General features: G+C 36.2%; 1 protein-coding gene across 18 annotated transcripts in view; it reads left to right on the forward strand.

The window, feature by feature from the left end:
* Usp6nl (USP6 N-terminal like) overlaps positions 1–22,942 on the forward strand; it is a 226,794-nt gene that overhangs the window by 163,019 nt on the left and 40,833 nt on the right. For all 18 annotated transcript variants that reach the window (XM_074056661.1, XM_074056664.1, XM_074056662.1 and 15 more), the window contains 2 exons: positions 9,596–9,676; positions 17,577–17,684. In XM_074056661.1, coding sequence (XP_073912762.1) covers positions 9,596–9,676; positions 17,577–17,684 — 189 coding nt within the window. The remainder of the gene's footprint in view (positions 1–9,595; positions 9,677–17,576; positions 17,685–22,942) is intronic.

A 22,942-nucleotide genomic window follows, 5' to 3' on the forward strand; every position in this document is an offset into this window, starting at 1 on the left:
TTTAAAATCCTAGAACCTGGGAGCTTTTCCAGGGCAACACACACACACACACACACACATTCTTAAAATTGTATGTATGTGTGTGTTTTGTCCTTGCAGTATGAAAATGTGTAACATTTAAAATAATGTAATACATGATTAGCGTTAGAATACAAAAGTGTATCTTAAAAAAAAATACAAGACTACTTCCAAAAGTGATTTGATAATTCATAGTCATAAAAAAGAGATAGCAGGAGACCTGCTACATCTTGGCAGGGTTGTTTCTGGCAAAGTATATGCTATTGTACTCTTGGGTTGGCTTGAATTATTTGGAGTTTTTCTGTTGGTGGGAAAAGGGATAATGCTTTGAAGAAGTTGAGGGGAATTACAGAAGAACAAAAAAGTACCAAATGGAAGCTTAGATCAATCTCAATTTTTCACAGCTTGGCCTTCTCTAAAGTCATATTTAGCAGAAACATTAATTAGATTTCAGTGCCCCACTGAGTTTTAAAATTAAACATATTTCTTGAACCATCTGCAACATTTTATCACTAATAATGTAATGAAGACTGTGCTTAGCCTTTTGAAAAATGGGAATTATAACAATATCTTGCTCACGAGCGATCATCTTTTGTTATGAAAATTTCATTAAAAATGTTAAAAAAGAGTTAGAAAGTAATTAAAGAGTGTTAAGAATATACGTAAAGATAAAATTCTATAAAAATACTCTCATTGGTAAGCCTCATTTTCTACATTCAGGTTTTTCTTTGGGATTTTATGCTTTTTTTGTAGTTGTAAAAACACTGGTGGTGGGCGTATGGCTTCTGCCAACATAATGCCTGCCTGTGTAAGGCTAGATTGAAACCAGGCAGCTAGGAACCATTGTTTCATCCCATAGCTGTGACTGCCTGTATAAGGGCAGAGGACACGGAGCAGCCAGGGCCAGAAGAGTACAGGTGGATCCCAGCTGCCTGTTCTGAATCCTGCTTCTTCCCTTACTACACCTGCCCCTCAAGCTCTTTGTGCCTGTTTCCTTATTATGGAGAGGAGCAGTTCTACCTCATGGGGTTGTAGGGAGCATGCGTCCTTGAATATAAGGTGCATTCTTAGAACCATGTCCTTTTCTGTGTAGTCTCCTATTTCATTGCTTTTTATTCATACACTTATTACACTCCCAGCCCCCAGAATTTAGGAAGAAATGTTTTTCCTCTTGGAAACCAAAGAAGTGAGGTGCAAGCATTTGCCACTCATCTCCCCCATTCCCTGGCTTTGTCACAGATCTCAATTTTATGTGACGCACGAGATGCTCACCTACTTTGGCTGCCTCACCTTCTGATATTTCCTTTTTTTTAAGCCCTTTTTCTCAAGCCCCCTAGAGTGCTGGGTGCTATCGGAAATACATGTATTCCCATTTTCGAAAACTACTATTTTCCACATTCTACTTCATGAAAATCCTAATAATCTTTCTGTTCTTAATTTAAGGCTTATTTTCTTTTGACAGCTCCAGGTGGCTTTGACTGTTTCTTCCATTGACCTTGCTGCTATCCTCCTGTCTCTATCAGAGCCCCTGCCACAGCATTATATCTTTCTGTGTCAGTTCCTTCTGGCTCATGGGGAATCTCCTTACGGCCACAATTCTGCCTTGCCTATTTCTGTATAATTCTTCTCTAGCATAGGGCTGGTTATATATTAATCATGCTATTAAATAACTAAATAAAATCTGAGTCTTTAAAAAAAATCTATCGTTAAAAATCTTAATATGCTAGAATTCAGTAAAAGGAGAAAAAAGAATTAAATTTTGAAGATATTTCAAAATGTTTAAAAAATTTATAGAATACAAAGATTTTTGGTGATTTGCTTTTAAGTGTTGGAAGATATAAACAGTCCCTTTCCCTTTCATTTTACCTAAATGTAGCATTTTCTTTTAATTCTTTTTTATTTATTTCTTTACTTTTAATTTTTTTATTATTCATATGTGCATACAAGGCTTGGGTCACTTGTCCCCCCTGCCCCCACCCCCTCCCTTATCACCCACGCCACCCCCTCCCTCTTCCCCCTACCCCCTCACTACCCGGAAGAAACTATTTTGCCCTTATCTCTAATTTTGTTGAAGAGAGAGTATAAGCAATAATAGGAAGGAACAAGGGTTTTTGCTGGTTGAGATAAGGATAGCTATACAGGGAGTTGACTCACATTGATTTCCTGTGCATGTGTGTTACCTTCTAGGTTAATTCTTCTTTATCTAACCTTTTCTGTAGTTCCTGGTCCCCTTCTCCTATTGGCCTCAGTTGCTTTAAAGTATCTGCTTTAGTTTCTCTGTGTTGAGGGCAACAAATGCTAACTAATTTTTTAGGTGTCTTACCTATCCTCACCCCTCCCTTGTGTACTAAAGCTTTTATCATGTGCTCAAAGTCCAATCCCATTGTTGTGTTTGCCCTTGATCTAATGTCCACATATGAGGGAGAACATACAATTTTTCGTCTTTTCGGCCAGGCTAACCTCACTCAGAATGATGTTCTCCAATTCCATCCATTTACCAGCAAATGATAACATTTCGTTCTTCTTCATGGATGCATAAAATTCCATTGTGTATAGATACCACATTTTCTTAATCCATTCGTCAGTGGTGGGGCATCTTGGCTGTTTCCATAACTTGACTATTGTGAATAGTGCTGCAATAAACATGGGTGTGCAGGTGCCTCTGGAGTAACCTGTGTCACAGTCTTTTGGGTGTATCCCCAAGAGTGGTATTGCTGGATCAAATAGTAGATCAATGTTTAGCTTTTTAAGTAGCCTCCAAATTTTTTTCCAGAGTGGTTGTACTAGTTTACATTCCCACCAACAGTGTAAGAGGATTCCTTTTTCCCCGCATCCTTGCCAACACCTGTTGTTCATGGTGTTGCTGATGATGGCTATTCTAACAGGGGTGAGGTGGAATCTTAGTGTGGTTTTAATTTGCATTTCCTTTATTGCTAGAGATGGCGAGCATTTTTTCATGTGTTTTTTGGCCATTTCAATTTCTTTTGAGAAATTTCTGTTTAGTTCACTTGCCCATTTCTTTATTGGTTCATTAGTTTGGGGAGAATTTAGTTTTTTAAGTTCCCTATATATTCTGCTTATCAGTCCTTTGTCTGATGTGTAGCTGGCAAATATTTTCTCCCACACTGTGGGTGTTCTCTTCAGTTTAGAGACCATTTCTTTTGTTGAGCAGAAGCTTTTTAGTTTTAAGAAGTCCCATTTATCTATGCTGTCTCTTAGTTGCTGTTCTGCTGGGTTCCATTGAGAAAGTTCTTACCTATACCTATTAATTCCAAAGTATTTCCTACTCTTTCCTGTATCAACTTTAGAGTTTGTGGTTTGATATTAAGATTCTTGATTCATTTTGAGTTAATATTGGCATAGGGTGCTATACATGCATCTACTTTCAGTTTTTTGCAGACTGCTAACCAGTTTTCCCAGCAGTTTTTGTTGAAGAGGCTGTCTTTTCTCCATCGTATATTTTTAGTGCCTTTGTCAAAGACAAGTTGGTTATAGTTGTGTGGCTTCATATCCGGTTCCTCTATTCTGTTCCACTGGTCTTCATGTCTGTTTTTTTGCCAGTACCATGCTGTTTTTATTGTTACTGCTTTGTAATATAGTTTGAAGTCAGGTATCGTGATACCTCCAGCGTTGTTCTTTTGACTGAATATTGCCTTGGCTATTCATGGCCTCTTGTGTTTCCATATAAATTTAACGGAAGATTTTTCAATCTCTTTAATGAATGTCATTGGGATTTTGATGGGAATTGCATTAAATAGGTAGATTACCTTTGGGAGTATAGACATTTTTACTATGTTGATTCTACCAATCCATGAGCATGGGAGATCTCTCCACTTTCTGTAGTCTTCCTCAGTCTCTTTCGTCAAAAGTTTATAGTTTTCTCTGTAGAGGTCATTCACATTCTTTGTTAGGTTTACACCTAGGTATTTGATTTTTTTTTTTTGAGGCTATTGTAAATGGAATTGTTTTCATATTCTTTCTTAGTTTGTTCACTATTAGTGTATAGAAATGCTGATGATTTTTCTATGTTGATTTTATATCCTGCTACCTTGCTATAGCTATTGATGGTGTCTAGAAGCTTCTGAGTAGAGTTTTTTGGGTCTTTAAGGTATAGGATCATGTCGTCTGCAAATAGGGATATTTTGACAGTTTCTTTACCTATTTGTATTCCTTTTATTCCTTCTTCTTGCCTAACTGCTCTGGCTAGGAATTCCAGTACTATGTTGAATAGGAGTGGAGATAGTGGGCATCCTTGTCTGGTTCCTGATTTTAGAGGGAATGGTTTCAGTTTTTCTCCTTTAAGTATAATGCTGGCTGTAGGTTTGTCATATATAGCTTTTACAATGTTGAGGTACTTTCCTTCTATTCCTAGTTTTCTTAGAACTTTTATCATGAAATGGTGTTGGATCTTATTAAAGGCTTTTTCTGCATCTATTGAGATGATCAAGTGGTTTTTGTCTTTGCTTCTGTTAATGTGGTTTATTACGTTTATTGATTTTCGTATGTTGAACCACCCCTGCATCCCTGGGATGAAGCCTGCTTGGTCGTGGTGAATAATCTTTTTGATGTGTTGTTGAATTCGGTTTGCCATTATTTTATTGAGGATTTTTGCATCAATGTTCATTAAGGAGATTGGCCTATAGTTCTGTTTTTTGGAGGTGTCTTTGCCTGGTTTTGGGATAAGTGTAATACTGGCTTCATAAAATGTGTTAGGCAGTTTTCCTTCCCTTTCTATTCCGTGGAACAGTTTAAGGAGGGTTGGTATCAGTTCTTCTTTAAAGGTCTGATACAATTCCGCAGAGAGTCCATCAGGTCCTGGACTTTTCTTTTTGGGGAGACTCTTGATTGCTGCTTCAATTTCATTTTGTGTTACAGATCTATTCAGGTGATTAATATCCTCTTGGTTCAGTTTTGGATGATCATATGTATCTAGAAATCTGTCCATTTCTTTAAGATTTTGGAATTTATTTGAATATAGGTTCTCGAAGTAGTCTCTGATGATTTCCTGGACTTCCATGGTGTTTGTTGTTATCTCCCCTTTTGCATTCCTGATTCTACTAATTTGGGTTTTTTCTCTCCTCATTTTAGTCAGGTTTGCCAGGGGTCTGTCGATCTTGTTTATTTTTTCAAAGAACCAACTTTTTGTTTTGTTAATTCTTTGTATGGTTTTTTTGGTTTCTATTTCAGCTCTTATTTTTATTATTTTTCTCCTCTTTGTTTTGGGATTTGCTTGTTCTTGTTTTTCTAGGAGTTTGAGATGTATCATTAGGTCATTGATTTGGGATCTTTCAGTCTTTTTAATATATGCACTCATGGCTATAAACTTTCCTCTCAGGACTGCCTTTGCTGTGTCCCATAGGTTCCGGTAGGTTGTGTTTTCATTTTCATTGACTTTCAGGAACTTTTTTTTTTCCTCTTTTATTTCATCGATTATCCATTCTTCATTAAGTAATGAATTATTCAGTTTCCAGGTGTTTGCTTGTTTTTTGTCTTTACTTTTGTTGTTGTGTTCTAGTTTTATTGCACTATGATCAGGTAGAATGCACAGTATAATTTCTATTTTCTTATATTTGCTGAGGCTTGCTTTGTGCCCTAGGATATGATCTATTTTGGAGAAGGTTCCATGGGCTGCTGAGAAGAATGTATATTGAGTAGAAGTTGGATGGAATGTTCTATAGACATCAACTAGGTCCATTTGATCTATGGTACATTTTAGATCTTCAATTTTTTTATTGATTTTTTGTTTGGATGACCATCTATTGATGATAATGGGGTGTTACAGTCTCCCACAACCACTGTGTTGGCGTTTATATATGCTTTTAGGTCTTTCAGGGTATGTTTGATGAAATTGGGTGTGTTGACATTGGGTTCATATAGGTTGATGATTATTATTTCCTTTTGGTCTATTTCCCCTTCTATTAGTATGGAATGTCCTTCTTTATCTCGTTTGGTTAATGTAGGTTTGAAGTCTACTTTGTCAGAGATAAGTATTGCTACTCCTGCCTGTTTTGGGGGGCCATTGGCTTGGTAAATCTTCTTCCAGCCTTTCATCCTAAGCCTATGCTTATTTCTGTTGGTGAGATGGGTCTCCTGTAAGCAACAAATTGTTGGATCTTCCTTTTTAATCCATTTGGTCAAATGATGCCTATTGATGGGTTAATTAAGTCCATTAACATTAAGCGTTAGTACTGATAGGTATGTGGTGATTCCTGTCATTTAGTTGTGTTAGTTGTTTGAAGGTTTGATTGTGTGTGCCTAAGTTGAGGTTACTCTCTACTTTCTTGCTTTTTCTTTTCCTGTAGTTTGGTGCTGCCTGTCCTTTCACGTTTATGTTGGGTTTCACTTTCTGTATGCAGAATCCCTTGAAGAATCTTTTGTAGTGGTGGCTTTGTGGTCACATACTGTTTTAGTTTCTGCTTATCGTGGAAGACTTTTATTGCTCCATCTATTTTGAATGATAGTTTTGTTAGGTAGAGTATCCTAGGGTTGAAGTTATTTTCATTCAGTGCCCGGAAGATCTCTCCTCAAGCTCTTCTTGCTTTTAATGTTTCTGTTGAGAAGTCTGCTGTGATTTTGATAGGTTTACCTTAGTATGTTATTTGTGGTTTCTCTCGTACAGCCTTCACTATTTTTTCCCTAGTTTCTGAACTTGTTTTAATGATGATATGTCGTGAGGTAGTTCTAATTTAATCTGGTCTTTTGTTGTTCTCGAGGCCTCTTGCATCTGTATGGAAATAGCTTTCTCTAGATTGGGAAAATTTTCTGTTATTATTTTGTTGACTATATTACGCATTCCCTTTGCTTTCACCTCTTCTCCTTCTTTGATGCCCATGATTCTCAGGTTTGGTGTTTTGATGGAGTCGGTGAGTTCTTGCATTTCCTTTTCACAAGTCTTGAGTATTTAACTAATAGTTTTCAGTTTTTCCTTTAATTACCATTTCATCTTTGAGTTCTGAGAGTCTGTCTTATGTTTGGTCTATTCTGCTGGATTGGCCTTCCATATTGTTTTGCAGTTCTGTTTCGTTATTTTTTCTGAGGTTTTCCATATCCTGGGTCGTTTCCTCTGTAATGTTATCTATTTTTTCCTGAGTTCACTTATCTCTTTATTAATTGTGTTCTTTGTTTGACTTTGGTGTTTATACAGTACTTCTATGGTTTCTTTTATTTCCTCTTGTGCTTTCTCAAATTCTCTATTTTTGTTGTCTTGGAATTTCTTGAGTGTCTCCTGTACATTTTGGTTGACCATATCCAGTATCATCTCTATAAAATTCTGATTGAGTAACTGTAGTTTTTCTTCTTTTAGATTATTCTTGTGTGCTTCATTGGGTTCTTTGGCATAGTTTATCTTCATTTTGTTGGAGTCTGGGTCTGAGTATGTGTTTTCTTCATTTCCCTCTGGTTCATGTACTAATTTTTTGCTGTGGAGAAATTGGTTTCCCTGTTTTTTCTGTCTTCCCGTCATTGCCCTTGTTGTTGTTATTGTCCCTGTACTGTGTGCAATTAAGTATTTTCTGGCTTGTAATAATAACAATGGTGATATTTAGAATGGAAGGGTGAGAGGAGATGGAAAGCAAAGAAGTTAAAGGAAAAGGGAAAAACAAATAAACAAGTAGAAAAAAACAAAACAGAGAAACAAACTAAAAAAGTTTCAAAGATTTAAACAGGGAGAGACAGTGTACTAATGAACCATAAGTTGAAAAGGCATTAGATAGAGGATTGAAAATAAATAAATAAATAAATAAATAAAAATATGTATAAAAAAAACTCCAAGTTCAAATGCAATAAAGTTTCAGTTTTAATAATTTTGGTGTTCGTCCTTCAGCCTCAGATGGTGCCTCAGATGTTATTCTGTAGTTGTCTCATCAAAGGGGAAAAATAAAATAAAGCAAAACCACACAAAAGGAAAAAAAACCCACAAAGTGTCCCAAGTTCAAATGCAATACAATTTCAGTAAGTTTTTCAGCATGCAGGCATAGTTCGGTTTTTGTCTCATCAAAGGTAGGGAGAGAGAAATGAAAAAAAAAAAGAGTCTGGAGACAGGTCTATGAATGGCTATCTGTGGCTGTGGCTTGCCTGCCTGCTGCTGTCAGCCTGCTGTTGCTGGAGGCATTATTTATGCAGATCTCAGGCATGAGCTTAACACTCACCTGGCCCTGCAGGCTTTTTTTTTTCTTTTATTATTCATATGTGCATGCAAGGCTTGGGTCATTTCTCCCCCCTGCCCCCACCCCCTCCCTTACCACCCACTCCACCCCCTCCCTTTCCCCCCCACCCCCTCAATACCCAGCAGAAACTATTTTGCCCTTATTTCTAATTTTGTGGTAGAGAGAGTATAAGCAATAATAGGAAGGAACAAGGGTTTTTGCTGGTTGAGATAAGGATAGCTATACAGAGCCTTGACTCACATTGATTTCCTGTGCGTGTGTGTTACCTTCTAGGTTATTTCTTTTTGATCTAACCTTTTCTCTAGTTCCTGGTCCCCTTTTCCTATTGGCCTCAGTTGCGTTTAAGGTATCTGCTTTAGTTTCTCTGTGTTAAGGGCAACAAATGCTAGCTAATTTTTTAGGTGTCTTACCTATCCTCACCCCTCCCTTGTGTGCTCTCACTTTTATCATGTGCTCAAAGTCCAATCCCATTGTTGTGTTTGCCCTTGATCTAATGTCCACATATGAGGGAGAACATACGATTTTTGGTCTGTTTACTCAGAGTTCTCCTGTGTGCCAGCCGCTTCTACAAGCTTTCCCCTTTCCAAACACACTGGGGGAGGTGACACTACACCCGCTTTCTCAGGCCAGCATATTTGTTTACAGCTCACATGGAAAGTGGGTCTTTTCCCCTCTCCTGTGGAATTTTCCTCCCTCAGCCACTTTTACAAGCTTTCCTGCGCCTGGTTGCTGGATGTGTGCTGCCACTCCTGCCTTCTCCGGCCCAGCCTGTTTATTTACAGTTCTGTGAGGGATTCTCCTCCCCTCCTCTTTGGCGCTCAGAGCGCCCCACCCTCTTTGCTACATGTCTTTATTGTTCTTAGTGCTTATTACTCAGTTTCTCTTTTTTTCCCTGGGTGGGGGTCAGTCTGTCCAGGGGGCTATGTTGATCTGCCCCAGGGTTGTCTGTGGGAGTATCGTGTACCACTTAGCTCACCTTGTGGTCCACGACTTCCCAAGCCGTCTGGTTGCTGGCGTCTGGCGGTGGCCCGGGTGCCCTCCTGGTTTCTCCTTTTAACATGAAGTGGAGATGTGCTGCGCAGGCTGCAGATGTGGAGGGGTCAAAGTTTTGCCTCTTCTCAGTGGTTTTTCCTGTAAGGTGTATCTCCAGTGTCTCTCCAATATTTTACTTTAGGAGGTATGCTTTCTGCTTCCTCCCTCTAGCCACCATCTTGGAATCCCCTCTTTTAATTCTTAACTTTAGTCTTGGAATACTATTGAGACAATTAATATCCAACTTACAAAAAGTTAAATAGAATATTTTCTCTTTAATATAGCATAACTTTTTTAGCAGCATTTTCTTTCTTTTTTTGTAATTTGTAAATAATGAAAATTCAAACAACCAATAACAATGAATTTCAATTTTATTTTAGCAAAAGCACCTGGAAATTGAAAGAACTACCAAATGGCTGAAAATGCTAAAAGGATGGGAAAAATACAAGAACACTGAAAAGGTAATTTAAAATAATTTTATTTCCATATGAGACTATATAAATTCAGTGTGGATTTTCATAGTAAAAATTTTTCTTTGATTATGAGTGTTACATTATCCTCATTTTTGAAAAGAATGCCTCATTTTAGGAGTCTGTATGCCGTAAGTAACAGAATACCTGACTCACATGGCATTGGCATTTAGGAGGCTGTGTTAGGTGGTCTTGAGGTAGGATGGCTTTTAGGAGAGACTTAATTCAGCTGTTGGGATATTTTGTCTATTGCTTCCACCTCCTCTGTGCCTCCTGAGATGTCAGCTTCACCTTGAGGTTGGCTTCCCTTTGGGGTTGGAATCATTGTAGTAGTTCCAGGCTGCATAGCCTCATGTCACACTGCTCAGAAAGAGAAACTGGGCTGGCCTCTGAACACTTTCCTTGAAGCAGGAGCAATGTTCTTTTCCAAAAGCTTCTAGCAAGCCTTCCCTTAAGTCTTTTTGCCCTGCATGGAGTTTGTACTAAGTTTTAAAGAAACAAGCACTGCACATCCATTAAGGTCACAAACAGCCTCATCGGAAAGATTTTTAAATAGTGGGAAGGTATCAAGTTCTTGGTTGTCGTAGTTGTTTTCCAAAGTTCTAATTTTGGCTTGAAAGGTTAAATGTTATCAGTGACAACAAATACAGTGTCATTTGTTTTCCTTCAAGTGATAGTCTCATTTAATTTACTTTGAGAAAATGTCCAGCAAAGACTACCCCTTATCTGAACAGCCATTTAGATGTGGTTAGACAGTTACTCTTTTAGGTAAAAATAGTGTTCTATGAAGAGCAGCTGGTTCACATTGTTACTCAGTTTCCTCAGAGCTTTTTCCTGATGTAGCTAGCATAGTTGAGCATGCAGCAAAAGTGCTACATGGCCCTCCTATTTTGTCACTCAGCATGTTAATGAGACATGCTTTCAAGAGTTGAAGTGTAATAAAGTTAATGCTTTCTACTGCTGTATCAAGGGCTTTCTTAACTGATACTGACCTGTTCTTAAACTGTGAGTGAAAAAAAATACAGTGACTGCTAGTTCAGCACTGTTGCTCCCTTGATTTGTGCCAAGGTGCAACATTTTTAACACCATTGTGATAAAATAAGATCAGTGCAAAAGTCAGGACAATGAAAATGGAAAATAACATTGTAATCATTATTATGAAAGAAGTTTTAACTTCATGCTTTGCAAACCACTGACACTTAAGCCTCAGTTTCTTCATCTGTAAAATAGAGATAATAGTACTCATTTTAAGGAGATGAAAACTTGATGGGTTAATGTATGGGATGCATTTTGAACTGATTCTTGCATATGGTAAGCATTCAGTAAAATTGAACTATTAATATGAGTTTTTTGAAGAAACTTGTACAGTAAAATTTTAAAGGAAAAAAAATCTTCCATAGTCCTATAGCAAAACACAAATAAGTTAACTAGGATTTTTGACTATTTCCTCACAGTCTTTTCCTATGAAATCCTTTTTACCCTTTTGCATAAATACAAATTATATATGCCAGCATTTGCCAGCATAAATTCCAGAAACCATTAGGTCCTTAAATTCTAATAGGTATTACATAGTAGCAGTGTATCCTGGAGATTAAGAGAAGTCTGAGCCAGACTATCCTGGGTTCAAACTCCAGCTCTGCCAGTTACTGTGTGGCTTTGAGGAAGGTATTTCACCTTTTTTGACACAGTGTATGCTTCTGTAACATGGGGGTGGTACTAGTACCTGGCACATAGGTTTGTTAGGAGGATGAAATAAGTTAATTTCCTAAAGCACATGGACGAGTACCTGCCACTTGTGTGCAGTCAGGAAGTATTGCTCATTGTTAGAGAGCAAAGTGTTCATTGGTTAAACAGAGTTGGGGAAATCAGAAGTAAAGGTTAAGTAAGTTTTCCTTACTACAGGTCTCTCTCTTTATTTTTGGTGGTACTAGAGTTTGAACTTGGGATTTCATCTTTGTTAGGCAGATGCTCTACCACTTGAGCCATGCTTCCAGCCCTTTTTGCTCTGATATTTTGAGACAGGGGCTCGTTTTTTGCCCAGGGCAGCCTGGACCACGATCCTCCTATTTTAAGCTTCCTGCCATAGCTGGAGTGAAAGGGACACACCACCACACCCTTTTTTTTCTGTAGAGATAGTGTCTCATAGCCTTTTTTAGTTCAAGCTGGCCTGGATTTGTGATCTTCCCTATCTCAGCCTACTGCGTAGCTAGGATGACAGGCAAGGACCACCACTCCCAGCTATTGGTTGAGGTGGAATCTCAAGAACTTTTTGCCTGGGCCAGCTTTGAACTGTGATCCTCCCAATCTCAGCCTCCCAAGTAGTTAGGATTAAAGATGTGTACTACCAGCACCCAGCTGTAGTGTAAATTTTTAAGAGGGACCTTACACTATGTGACACTTATTTAATCATGAAAATTTTTGGTTATAGATATCTTCCAAGGCTAATGTCATTTTTCTTTTTGACCATCTGAACATCCTTTAAAAATTCACACCCTTTTATTACTTCACAGAAGAATGAGTTTATTTTGAATTGTTGATTCTCTGTTTTAGCATTGGCTTTAGAACTCAAGATGTTATTTCTAAGAGAAATCAGTTCAGAGTGGAAGCTTAGGTACAACACCTCTGCTTTTGTTTAATGGTACACTGTCTCTCATATTGGCCTAGAGTTGACAACTATTTTATCTCATGCCTTTGTGGAAGGATTGTTCAAGTGGTAATTATAGGATAAATTTTGATGCATTGCGCCTACACTTGAATCTCACATTCTGCCTAATAAAATATTTGTAGAATTATATGACTTTATGTTCTATCTCTAGTATGTCTATTGAAGTATGTTAGTCTGAAAAAATGAGCAATTCTACTAGGCTATTACTTTGACAGCAACTCTAGCTAATGCAGTTCCCATTAAGAGAGATTTTAACAGAACTATTTCTTTGATGTATAATTTTAAAGCACTCTCCCATAACTATAATGCTGGAATCATTTGATAATGTATATGGCCCAATTTGGTGTGAAACAGAATGCACCTTCTGAAAGAATTACTACTTTCAATTCATACCTTGTTCTAAACTGCCTTGATGTAAAAATAGCATGGATTTTTCATCTCTCCTAGGGGAGATGTGTTTTGTTACCACAGATTCCTTCCTTACACAGTAATAAAATGGACAAATTCTAGAAACATATTGAAATTAAAATATAGGTGTGGTAAAGATTAGTTGGATTTGTAGAACTGAAACTTTAATGAGAAAAGTATCTATTAGGGTTGTGTTGCCTATCTGTTCTCACAGTGACCTCCCTATGGACATGAGTTTTATGTTTTTAAAATATACTCTATTAAATGAAAGTATGATTTAACTAATCATGATGTCATTGTGTCTGAGCTCTGTCATAGATACCTGTATCTCTTTGTTCAGCAAATAGTTGAATGGATCATTGAGATCAAATTAGCCAACATTTTATTTTTTTCACCAATAATGGAGGCATACCATTCAAAAATAAATTTTACAAGGTCATGTAGGTCATTAGCAATAAGCAAGACATTCTGTGTCCAGACTCTGGAGCTCATTTAATTTTCCATCTTGTATGCTAGTCTTTCTTTTTGGTGTTCGTCAGTAAGAGATCAGAGGATATAGAATATAGTTGTGAAAAGCAATAGGGCTTTGCAGATGATTGAAAATGTTTTTAGGTCCAGATTTAGGAGACTGATGCTATTTGAAGGCAGAGACAAGAAGGCAATGGAGCAGGGACAATGACAGAAAATGAATAGACATTAAGGATATAAATAGTGCAGAATGAACTTTTGTTTCATTGAATATACTTGCAGGTTTGAAAGTCCCACAAAATTGAGCCTGACTTGCTGGGCTGGAAGGTGCACTCATTGGCAGTTGAAATGATGTGGGTTTGCACATTTATCACTGTTTTGAAGTTACTAAGGTTAAAAAAAGCATTAAAAGCATTAGGCATTTGATTATTTTATTTTATTTGATAGAATTTTTAATTTATCTGCAGGACTGACATAACTTGCTTAATTTTATTAAATGAACACAGATACTAGAAATGAAAGGTAGGTTTCAGGCAACCTTTTTTTTTTTTAAGATATACATAATCCATAAAATTTATAAAAGAATATTAAAAGTAGTACTTTTCAAATTGCAGTATTGTTAAAATCCAACATACATAGGTTCCATATCATGGTTGTTGAGACTGTGTTCTGAAATTAGACAATAAATTTGAATTCTTATGATATAGTTTACTCTGAGTTATTAGTTACTTAACCTTTCTATGTCTTAGTTTTCTCATTTATAGAATGGACATGATGATAATATTACCTACTTCTTTAAGGATGTAGTAATACTGTAAGGACTAAGTTGACTTAGAAACACAGCGTAGTATTGGCTCATAACAGACAATCAGAAAATAACTATTGTTATTTGGTTTATAATACATATATACATGGAAATGTCACAAAGAAGCTCCATGTATAGCTATCTTAAACAAACAAAGAAAATAAATTTTTTTTTAACAAGATTGGAGAACAGGAGGGTAGAACAGGTTCTATCTGGGATTGGTATCAGTGGAAGGGGGAGGGGGTCAGAAAAGTGCATGGGAGGAGGGTGAATATAGTGCAAATACTGAGTACACATGTATGTAAGTGGAAAAATGAGACATGTTGAAACTATTCCAGGAATGGGTAGGGGGGGAGGGATAAAGGAGAATGATGGTGGGGGTGAATTCAACTGTGATATATTTGATATATTGCAAGAACTTTTGTAAAGGCCACAATGTAATCCCAGCACAACAATAAAAATAAAAGAACTGTTGTTACTGTATAATTCATCATTATGCTCAACTGTTTCCACCTTCATTTCCTCTTCTTGACACATTCATGTATATCCTTCAGTATTGAGTTTATTGTCATTTTCTCTAAAGAAAAAGTTTCCCAACCCTCACACATAGAATTAGTTCCTCCCTTCCTGCATTATCTCTGCTAAAGTCTCAGGATGAGAGCCATTTGCTGGATAAATAAGAAGTGGTGCCACAGCAGATTCACTGCCCTCACCCCCAACATCTTTATCTCTATATTGTTTCTGATTTCCCTTCAGAACTGTATATTCATATAAGGACTAATCACCCCCTGAAAATGCCTCCTGCAGATTGAACTGTAGGATGACTATTGTTCTCCTTTAACACTCTGGCCTCCTGGGGAGTCTGTCTCTACCAGGGTACAATGCTCAGCTCGGCTAGCTGTTTGTGTATGTGACTATATTGTATTAGAAAGGATTATCTATTTAAGTATAATTATCTGCTTACATGTTTATTTTTTCAACTTTACTATGAGCTCCACAGAACTTGTTCTTGTTTCTAGCTGTTGTACCAGAAATATTAGCCATAAAGTAGGAATTTATTACAGTTTTATTTTAGAATGAATGAATGATGTTCATTGGTGAGTTGGCACCACTCACTTTCTGCTGCTCCTTAAATCTGTTAATTTCCAGGAGGAAGTGTGGTTTGGTTTGAATTAGGAATAAAAAGGTGGAACTCTGTTCAGGGCCACCCACTTTTCTGTACCTTGTTTTCTTTCCATGTAGGGTGGAAAAGCACCTCTTGTGCCTATGTTGCAGGGTTGTTCTAGAAAATAGAAAATGTCGCTTGTTAATGGAATATTGGTAACAAATGTAAGGAAGACTACTGCTTTAGGAAATAAGGAAATTTTAACATAACTGTTGTGCTTTGATATAATTCCTACTTTGTTTTATAAAATTTCTAAAACTGTGATAATTGAAAATTTGTGAGGAAAGATATATAGCCATAATAAGTCAGTCATGTAACTATAATCATCCCTCAGTGTCTGTGGAGGACCATGGATGCTTAGGTCCCTTATATAAAATGGTGGAGTATTTCCATATAACCTGCATACATCCTCCCAAATACTTTACATCATCTTTAGACTAAATGTAAATTCTAAGTGAATAGTTGTTATACTCTGTTGTTTAGAGAATAATGCAAGGAAAATAATTATGCACATTTGCAGAACAGATGTATTTTTGTTCCAAGTAGTTTTTATCTGTGATTGGTTGGGTTCACAGATAACCCATGGACAGGAAGGGCCAGCTCAAATTTGAAAATCCATAAGCATAATTCAAAATTTCTTATTTTAGAATATCACAACTCCATTGTTTTTATGCTATACATGATTTAATGTACATGCTTGGTTTCATTACCTCTTAGAGCTTAGATTCCAGAGGCATCATTTTTTTATTCCTTTTAAGTTTTGGGTATAATTATATTATCATTAAGAAATGTTTTATGCTCTTGGATTTTCTTAATATTTTCTTTTTACTATTACATGTAATTTAGGAAGTCCAGTTGGGCAAAAACAATGTGCTGTGGTCATAAAAAGGATGCTCTTTATGTTATATGAACTATAAAATCAGTTATCTTTTTCTAATTGGTAACATCTTCTGTTTGCTTTGGAGCAAGTTATTTAACCTTGTTATAATTTACTTAATTATTAAAACTTGCATCTGTTTTTTTTTTGCTATACTATTGAAATACATTGCAGGTTGACCATCCCTAATCTGAAAATATGAGATCCACAGTGCTCCAGAATTCAAAACTTTCTGGACACCAACATGATGCTGCAAGTGGATAATTCCACACCTGACCTCATGTGAACAATCACAGTCAATAAACAGGCACACTAAAAGGATTGAGCAAAATTACTTTCAGGCCGTGTGTGTAAGGTGTATATAAAACAGAAAGGAATTTGATGTTAATACTTAGGTCCCATCTCCAAGATAGCTCATTATGTATACGCAGATACTCAAAAATCTGAAAAAAATTGCAGGCATTCAGTTACAGGCATTTCAAGTAAAGGATACTCAGCAACCTGTATCCTGATGATAAAGGTCATTGTGTACTGGTTCTTACTTTGTATCTTAAGGGCTTCTGTCTTCATTTGTTTGTGTGGACGTCTACTTTTAAACTTCAAAGTGTTATATGCAATGCATTGTAATGACCTTAACAGTTAAGTATGTTATTTAGAATAATTGCAATTGAGGAAATTGCAAATACAAGAAGAATGAGAAGAATTTTGGATCTTAAGATTCTTTAGGCAATGGCAGTACACTTTTCAAGGACCCAAGTATTTGATGATACTGTTGACATGCCTAATTTCATTCAAAAGTGATATTTTCCTTCAATAAAGATTTATTGCTATTTTGTTGGATCAGATAGATTTGATAGCATTTAAGGACAAAAATTTTCCCAAAGAAATATGAAGAATAGAAAAAAAGGAGGGAAGGAAGGAGGGAGGGAGGAGAAGGACACACATTGTGTGTTGGGGAGAGGGTAGAAGGAATGTATGAAAGAACTGAAGAGATGGATGGGAAGGAGCTCCAGCTGTTAGAGGTCCCCAGGGAAAAAGTGGTAGGAAAGAAATTAGAGGTTAAATAGTACACTTCATAAGGACACTTTTGGCACAATGCACCCTTTTTACTATTTCAATGCACCTTCTAATTGAATGGTGGATGGAGGAGGGAAAGGAAGAAATTATATAAGAAGGGAACTTGTAAAATGTTCATAACTTACCAAAGAGCATTGACTATGCTTTCATGCCTCTTCAGGGACCGGTTTGTATGGTATAAACACACTAATGTACTGAGTATTGTTGACATTTTCTTGTTTATGTTCTCCTTCTGTGTCTGCGTCTCCCTTTTAGGATTTGAAGGAGATGACAGAATCTAAATGTACCAACTATTAAAATGTATCAATTAATTGTCATGGATACCCTGAAAACAAAGTATTAGCAAATATTAATTGGATTGGTTGGAGAGACTACTTCAAGCTTTTATCTGATTTTTAACCTCTAGTTTCTTTATCTTGTGATCAGTTTCATAGGAGAATTTACAAAGGAATCCCACTCCAGCTCCGAGGTGAAGTGTGGGCTCTCCTTCTTGAGATCCCTAAAATGAAAGAAGAAACAAGAGATCTTTATAGTGTGAGTAGCTAACCTAACTGTTACTTTGAAATTAAGAAGCAAAATAATTTAGCTTTCAAGGTGATTAGATTAATCATCACTTGAAATTATATTAAAATTATGTTGTGTTTTTGAGGAAATGATCAATCAAAATACTTACAATGATCCATCAATGTTGAGGCATATTTGTAGGAAAAATGAACTGTTGATTGTATTATCAGTAAAGAGATTTTTCATGACATTTTTAGAGTTTATGGGAGAATAACAGCACAATTCAGTTTATGCAATACCTGCCTGTGTGATTCTTCTATAAGGCTGAAAAAAGGAGGATTTCCCCCCAAGATAATTAAATTTTATTATTTATTAATAAAAAGTTAAACTTTTGACTGAGTGATCAGTAATGCTTTCCTTAGTAAATATATTAAATTTATCTCCTTGTCATCTCAGCTATACCCTTTCTAAAACTAAGTTTTATATTAACCTTTGAAAGGAGAAATTTACAGCTAAGAATCTTAGACCCTTAGATTTTTGAACTTTGTTCCTTTGAAAATATAAATAGAATAACTTAAAATGGAATTAAAAAGGAATTATTTATAGTTTAAAGCCAAAACCAATTATAAAAGTTACTTTGGTATTCTTTTGGTATTTTTCTTTTCTTTTTTTGTGTATGTATTCAGGTGAAATTTCACCAAGGTAAAAGGAAATAAGTACTAGTTAAAGAGTTACTAATATTTTGTGAATAGAAGATTTTAAAAATTTAGCTGTTTGGCTTTATACAGACTCTGAGTTTATGTCTCAGGATGTTAGGGTTTCACATTATTTTTGTTGATTAGGTATTTGCTTTTAGTGCCATAGTTTTAAAGCCACTGCTCAAAATGAAGTGTGTCTGAGATAGTATGTGCCTAGTATATGGTAAGCACTGAATAAATATTTGATTAATTTATGAATATAGAAATTTAATGAAAGTAGAAATTTCTTTTTTATACTGCGTTTGTTTCCTTGCTATAACCAAGTACCACAATCTGGGTGACTTAAACAACAGTTATTTGCTCTCTCACAATTCTAAAGGTTAGAGGTCTGAAATGTAGTGAGCAGTAGGACCAAGCTATCTCTCAAGGCTCTAGGAAGAATCATCCTTCCTGTCCCTTCCTAGCTTCTGGTAGTTGCTAGAATTTCTTAACATTCCTTAGATTGCATCTGTGTCTGTCCTTCTCTGCCTCCTTTGTCACAGTACCTTCTTCCCTCTGTTACTGTGTCTCTGTCTTTCCTGATGAGGTCATTATAGTCAGGGTTCACTCTAATCTAGTATGACCTCATCTTAACTTGACTACATCTTCAAAGACTCTACTTCCAAGTAAGACCACAATCACAGGGTTTGGATGGCCATGAATTTTGTGGGGACACTCTTCAACCCAGTGTACCTGTTAGCAGTAAAATACAATTTTTGTTACATTTTAGGTTTTTGTACATCGAATACAGTTATCCAATGATCAGTAAATAAAAGAACCATTTAGTAAAAAACTGATAGCAACTACAAATTATTTAACCACTAGTGCTTTCAAACTTATAATTTTCAATATTTTCATAAACATTTCTTTTACTGTTTACCTAGCATCCTAATTTAACCAAGTCTTCCATTCCTGACACCTCTCTCTTTCCTCATCTCTTCCTCTCTCTCCCTGAAAGTGGTATACACTTCACTGCACACATCTCTATGAACTGGATCTTCAGTGGTAGTAAAACAACCTTCTCTTAATCTACCAAGCTTTTTCTCAGTTGGATGAAATTCTTTGTTGTCCTTCAAGTTCGCCTGATGACTTGCACATCCTTTCTTGGAATGAAGCGCTGTGTGATGTTCTGAAGCTCCCACAAGATGGATAGGTACACTGTGTGAAGACACTGTTCTGTTGGAGGAGACATGATTACATACAAATGCTTAATACGAGTTAGTATGTGACAGATACTGTAAAAGTGTAAAATTAAAAAACTTGGCTAATTGAAAGAAATCTTTCTTTCTTGACTGAAAGAAAGAAATCACCTTTATTGTTCAGAAGTCTTCATGGAATAGGAGGTATCTGAGGGGAGCTTTTTTCCCAAAAGGGAGGGAAAACAGAGATGAGTTTTCAAGGCACATTGTAAATTCCTTTTCTAATCCCTTCCCTTCAATTTGGATAAAATTGGTTTTAACTTGAAACTATATTGATGTGTTTTTAAAAATACTGTACCTACTTTGAGGGGGGGTACTTTTATGTGCGGGTACTATCTGAGTGCTCTATGTGAACTTCCTCATTTAATTCTTGCAATAACATCAACAAGGAGATTTTTATTGTTGTTGCTTTCATTTTACATATGAGGAAATTGAGCTTAGTGAAGTTAAGGAACTTTTTACCCCAGGGTTAGCAAGGGCAGAGATAGGATTTAAAACTCAGGCTGTTGGGCTCCTGAGCCAATACTCTTACCTACTGCCTTTTCCTCTTCTTTTAATTGATCTCACTTATATCTGTCTCTGTTATGTCTAGCAGTGCACCTTATAGTAGAAGGTCAGGGTCAATCCATAGTTGATGACAAACTTCTCTACAGCTTTAGTCTCTCTTGGTAATCTGGCAGGCAAACTCAACAGAGTTACTCCTCATTTTCTTCCACTGTACTTCTGATTTAGGCTTATAGGTTCATTAGATCTTACTTCTTTTAGACAACATATTTATTCTTATATTGTGATACAGAGCTCAACCCATTCAGTCTCTAGAATAATAGTAGAGACTGTTTACCTCCTTTCTTTCAGAATGCAAGAAACACCCTTGATTTACTGTATTCGTGCACTAGCTTGTAAATAGTTTAGGTCATAAATAACATTTCCAGCCTATTATTTTTTTTCACCAACTTAGCTGGGCTTTTCTTCTGTCTAAAGGCCTTTTTTTTGTGTGATGGACTTTCTTATTCTCAAAAGAAGCTGGTATTGTAGATGTGTTTGGATTATCTCACTTCCAACTAAATTTTATTTTAAGGCATTTTTTATCATGTCTTGTCAAACATTTTTTTCCAATGTTTCAACATCTCATCTTTTACCAGAGACCTATGAACAATAACTAAAACCTCTGAACTTGAACATTACCTTTAAAAAAAATACTAAAAGACCAAATATGTGCAGATTATTATTTTTAAAGGTAGATTTTTACAATGTCTTCTGTACCAACTTATATCAGAAATAACATTATTTATATGTTAGCAGTTATATGATTCTAATATAGTACTACAAATATCTTCCTCTGTCTTCAGAACTCTGGAACATACTCTGGTTACCTTTCATGTTTTGTTTTGATTATTTTGCTGAGCTGGGATGTAAAGTAGGGCCTCTGCCATGCTAGTGAAGTATTCTACCACTGAACCATACCTCAAGCCTACTCTTTGTGTTTAAAAAGCTATAGAAGGTGCCGTTCTCAGAGTTCCCAACTCAGTACACTAAAATACATATGTATACTTAACATGCATACTTACATGCCACATATATATAACATGCCAGGCATATTCGAACAACCTTTATTCTACTTTCAGCTTAAGTCAGGAATTAAGTTTTGTTTTAATGTGTATTTATTGAAATTGATTTTAGCAGAAATCTGTATTACCAGAACGGAGTAAATGGACTAATATTAATATGTATGTATATGCTTATTTTTACTTAAACTTGGTTAAGTACAAATTAATATACATTTTTATCTACTATCTTGTTAACCGTGGTAATTAAACATATCCATAATTTAGCTCCCTCTCCTCCTGAAATGTCATTAAATTGACAGCAGAGTTTTTAAAAAGACAAACCCACAAGGAATAAGAAAATGGCAGAAGAGATAACAGCTGCCAATTTTTGAAAGCAGAGTGCAGACAAGCATTTAGTAAATGTAGCAAACCTGAGAAAACTAATCCTGTGCTGGCAATGGGAAATTGGAAAAGCAAGATGATTTATACCTCAAATCTCCACAAGGCTTGGTAAAATGGCTACTTGTAGGTTCCTTTGGAAATGTAGCTGATGTTGAATGTAGGTGGTTAAAAGTCTCTTTGAGAAGCAGTTGGAACCCCCAAGTCTCCTCTTAGTGTTGGCCCAGGACTGGAGGCTTCTGGTTGGGAGGATAAATCAAACCAGAAAGCCAGCCCTAACATTGCTGAGGATGGGTTACTGTCATCAAAGCAGAAGAATGGAATGTTTTGGATTTTGAGCGGGTCAGCTTTTTTCCTCAAGAATATTGGCAGCCAGGTGCTTGCCTTCCTGACCAGAGCTGGAAAAGACTTCTCTGGGGACTGTGACCAGCACAAGAAAATAAACCCAAAGATTCTGACTTCCAAGACCACACTGCAACTGCCAGGCCAGATCACCTCTCATCAATGAAGACCTCTGTTGTGAAGCCCCACCCAGGCACACAGCTTTGTTTAGTATCTCACTTTTAAATAAAAGACAAGTATTGCTATTCATTTGAGGAAAGGGACTAACATGGAAGACAAATGAAAACAAATGGGAAAAAGTACTTACAAGAAATATATAGAGGCCTATGGGAGTGGCTCAAGTGATAGTGCGCCTGTCTAGCAGGCCTAGCAAGCATGAGACCCTGAGTTCAAGACTCAGTAGTGCCTCCCCACCAAAAAAAATAAATAAAGAGAAGCACTATAAAGCAAGAGGAGAACTTTAGAAGCTGTCAATATTAAAATAAAAAGGTATCACATCCATAAACAAGTGTAGGTAACTATAGAAAGAACATTCAAGAACAACAAAGCTTACAAATATAAAAAATAATAGAAATAAAAAACTTAGTGAAAAATAACAATTGAGGAAACTTCCTAGAAAATAAAATTTAAAGACAAAGAGATGGGAAGTAATACAGAAAATTAGTTAATAGCCTAGGAGATCCCACACTATAATAATTAAGTTCCAGAAAGAGAATATGGGTATAAGGGAAAGGAAGTATAAGCAAATTGACAAAGGAGTTATTGAAGACAATATCTCAGAACTGAGAGGTATTGAATTTTTAAGATTGAAAGTATTTATCAAGTGAACAACTCTGGATGAAAATAGATCCAAATCAAGTAGTGAAATGGGTAATTTTAGATAACGGAAAGAGCAGCTCCTATCAGCTTCCAGAGAGCAAAATAGATTGTATGTAGAGAAGAATTTCAGTAGCAACATGGAAGGCCAGAAGACACTGAAGTGCCGTGCCTTTTGAACAAAATATATTCCAACTTAGAATTAATTGAGAAGGGGAATCATTACACATTCAAAGTTTCAAGAACTC

This window comes from Castor canadensis, chromosome 15 (assembly GCF_047511655.1).
Source record: "Castor canadensis chromosome 15, mCasCan1.hap1v2, whole genome shotgun sequence".
NCBI classification, from domain to species: Eukaryota; Metazoa; Chordata; class Mammalia; order Rodentia; family Castoridae; genus Castor; species Castor canadensis.